Source organism: Pelodiscus sinensis, chromosome 1 (genome assembly GCF_049634645.1).
Source record: "Pelodiscus sinensis isolate JC-2024 chromosome 1, ASM4963464v1, whole genome shotgun sequence".
Taxonomy (NCBI): Eukaryota; Metazoa; Chordata; order Testudines; family Trionychidae; genus Pelodiscus; species Pelodiscus sinensis.
The window spans coordinates 330,520,888-330,524,229 of NC_134711.1; the positions used below are offsets into that span (position 1 = coordinate 330,520,888).

Here is a 3,342-nt window from a genome sequence, read left to right on the forward strand (position 1 = left end):
GACACAGAATGATTTAAATGGAGGCAGGAATGCCAGGCCTCCGAGGAATTCAGGGCATAGGAGAGGACTGAGCAACGAGAAATTAGAAGGAAATAAGGGTAGGTTTACACGAGCCGTCTGGTTCAAACTAGGGAGGCTAATGAGGACGCCCGAAATAATGAATGAAGCGCGGGATGTAAATATCCCACGCTTGATTAACACAAATCACTTGATGGGGGCAGCGATTCCTCAAACTCTGTGGCTACGTCTAGACTGGAATGATTTTCCAGAAATGCTTTTAACTGAAAAGTTTTCCATTAAAAGCGTTTTCGGAAAAGAGCGTCTAGATTGGCATGGACGCTTTGCCGCAAAAGCACTTTTTGCAGAAAAGCGTCCGCTGCCAATCTAGACTCACTTTTACGCAAAAAAGCCCCAATTGCCATTTTCGCCATCGGGGCTTTTTTATGCAAAACAAATCTGAGCTGTCTACACTGGACATTTTGCACAAACGTTTTGCCCAAAAGGGACTTTTGCCCGAACGGGAGCAGCATAGTATTTCCCAAAAAGCACTAATTTCTTTCAGTAGGAAGTCAGTGCTTTAGCGGAAATTCAAGTGGCCAGTGTAGACAGCTGGCCAGCTTTTCCGGAAAAGCGGCTGATTTTCTGGAAAAACCGGTCAGTCTAGACACAGCCTGTGTGTTGTGATTCCGGGGAAAGATTTTGTAACCAGTGTCCGTAGAGGCAAAGGTTTTTTTTTTCTTTTTGAGCTTGGCGGGCCCTCACCGTCTGCGCTCGGAAAGCGGAACGGCCCTGACACAGCCGTAGAGATCAGCTGGGCGTAGGCGCAGAGCTGGGACTGTCCCACTGTGGGGCTTAGGGGCCACCGATGAGAAGGGCTGGCTGAGCCCGACGTGCCCCCTCCTCCCACGGCAATTCTCTGGCGCAGGGCTGGGGGCAGCTCTACCGGTAACATGCTGCATTGACAGAGCTGCCTGATGCGACCCGGAGCCCTAAGGAAGAACCCCCTGGTGCCGGCAGACATCTCTCCCCTCTGCGTCATTAATCCTGCTCCCACACAGACAGCAGCTGCGGGGGGGATTTTTCACACCCCTGAGCAACCAAGTTGTCCCAGTACAGCCGTGCAGTGTGGTCTGCCTGTAGGTGAGATTTGCCGACATCTTTAGGGCCAAATCTTGGAACAAACTTTGCTCCTTTCCTCGTTTCAGCACTTCCTTGTGGCTCGGATCGAGGCCTCAGCGCCTGAAGGGGGCAGGAGGACGAGTGTCGATGAAAACGGATTTGCTCGGACACCGTTCTGAACGGGGAGTGTCTCTGCGGTGCGGAGCGTAACACCGGAGGAGCTGGATGAAGAACCAGTCCCGTGGCTGCTTTCGCTCACTTCCCGAGTCACCCTCTGAGCCCGGAGCAGGGCTGCAGGCAACCGGCAGAGGAGAGATTGTGCTGTAGAGAGGAACCATGGATGGGCTCCCTGCTCACCCCGGGGGCCATAAATATCCCAAGTGTCTTCCCCTGGGGCATGGGGATGATCCGCAGCAGGGGAGTGTGTGTAGGTTTCCTGTTCACACCCGACAGGCAGCACAAAGACGTTTTTGCTGGTGTCTCTGAGTCGGTCCCCCGGTGCCCCTCCAATTCCCACTGATTGTCTCTTCCGTGTTAGCTGCTGGAAACGGACTAGAAGCTGCAGGGGACGGTGCATGATGCCAGCCGACAATCACAGCGTTTTTACCCCCGTCACCTTCATCCTGACCGGGTTCCCGGGTACGGAGGAGTCTCGAGTCTGGCTCGCCAGCCCCTTCTGTCTGATGTACGTTGCGGTGCTTTTGGGGAACTCTCTGCTTCTCTACATCATAGCGACAGAACGAAGCCTCCATGAGCCCATGTACCTTTTCCTCTCCATGCTGGCTGCTGCTGATCTGCTGTTATCCACCACCATAGTGCCCAAGATGCTGGCCCTGTTCTGGTTCGGTGCAGGGGAAATTTCTTTTGCTGCCTGCCTCACCCAGATGTTTTTTGTCCATGTGAGTTTTTTCGCAGAATCAGCCATCCTGCTGGCCATGGCGTTTGATCGGTACGTTGCAATCTGCAACCCGCTGAGATACATCACCCTGCTCACCAAGCCTGTGGTCGGGAAGATCGGGCTGGCGGTTCTCACAAGGAGTTTCTGTTTCGCTTTCCCCGTTGTCTTTCTCGCGACGCGAATGAAGATCTGCGGAAATAACCTCCTGCCTCACATCTATTGCGAGTACATGACTATATCCCGGCTGGCCTGTGACAGCATCACATTCAACATCTGGGACGACGTAACCAAGGCTATTTCAGTAATCGGCTTGGACGCTGTGCTCATTGCTGTGTCCTATGTGCTGATCCTCAGGGCCGTCTTCCAGCGCCGGTACCAGGGTGCCCGACTCAAGGCTCTGCGCACCTGTGGCTCCCACATCTGTGTCATCCTGTTGTACTACCTGCCAACTTTTGTCTCCCTCTGCAAATACCAATTTGGACAAATCATCCCTGGTTCTACTCTCAACCTCCTGGCCAACGTCTATGTGCTCGTTCTCCCCATGTTAAACCCCGTCATTTATGGGATGATGACAAAAGAGATCCTGAAGCGGGTGATCAAGATGTTTTTTAGATGCTGCAGCTGAAGCCTCCTGGCTGAGCTGAAAGAGTCAAGGAAATGCCTCGGGACTTGGAAATGAAAGCCGGGTTTTCTTCTGAATTGCCGTTGTATTGTAACGATGGACTTTCACTTCGTGAACTTGACGTAATTCTTCATCCAAGTTGTCTCCATTATTCCGGGGCTGCCCTGGCTCCAGGAACGCTGCTTCCTTCCAAAAAAAGGAAGCTGGAGCGAGTGAGTCTTGTGCTAATTTGAATTGGAACCGCAAAGCAAGAAAGAGCAAAGGTAAAATCCCCACGGGAGGGAGGATGGTGTGTTCGTCTGCTCTGCGGCAAGCTGCATCTGAGCTACCCATAGAAGGTGTCACCAATGGGTCACAAAACCTGCACCGATGCACCAGTCAAATCAACTGTGAGACTGCACCAAAGAGAAGGGGGAACAGAAGAGCGGCCACACTGAGTCAGACCAAAGGTCCATTTAGCCCAGTCCACCAGCAGTGGCCAATGCCAGCTGCCCCAGAGGGAGGGGGCACAAGGGGAATCCCCCACCGGATCCAGAAGGAGGGTGCCAGAGCGTGTTCTGCTCCCAGCCTGCCCTGTCCCTTCGCCATGAGCGCACTGCGGAGCAGTATGGCGGGCGGGGGCACGTTTCCTCAGGGGATGGCGCAGGGATTCTGCGTCCCGTCTCCCCCCGTCCCAGCACCAGCACAGGGGGGACATCCACAA

At 53.8% G+C, this 3,342-nt stretch overlaps 1 protein-coding gene across 1 annotated transcript; it reads left to right on the forward strand.

Annotated features, from left to right (window-relative positions):
• Positions 1–1,694: 1,694 nt before the first annotated feature.
• Positions 1,695–2,642, forward strand: LOC142827365 (olfactory receptor 52B2-like). Its single transcript, XM_075922527.1, has one exon. The coding sequence runs from the start codon at positions 1,695–1,697 to the stop codon at positions 2,640–2,642; it is 948 nt and encodes a 315-aa protein (XP_075778642.1).
• The last annotated feature ends 700 nt before the right edge of the window (positions 2,643–3,342 follow it).

Bases quoted from the DNA above. Each gene is read 5' to 3' on its own strand.
- LOC142827365 (XM_075922527.1), top strand. From the start codon at position 1,695: ATGATGCCAGCCGACAATCACAGCGTTTTTACCCCCGTCACCTTCATC.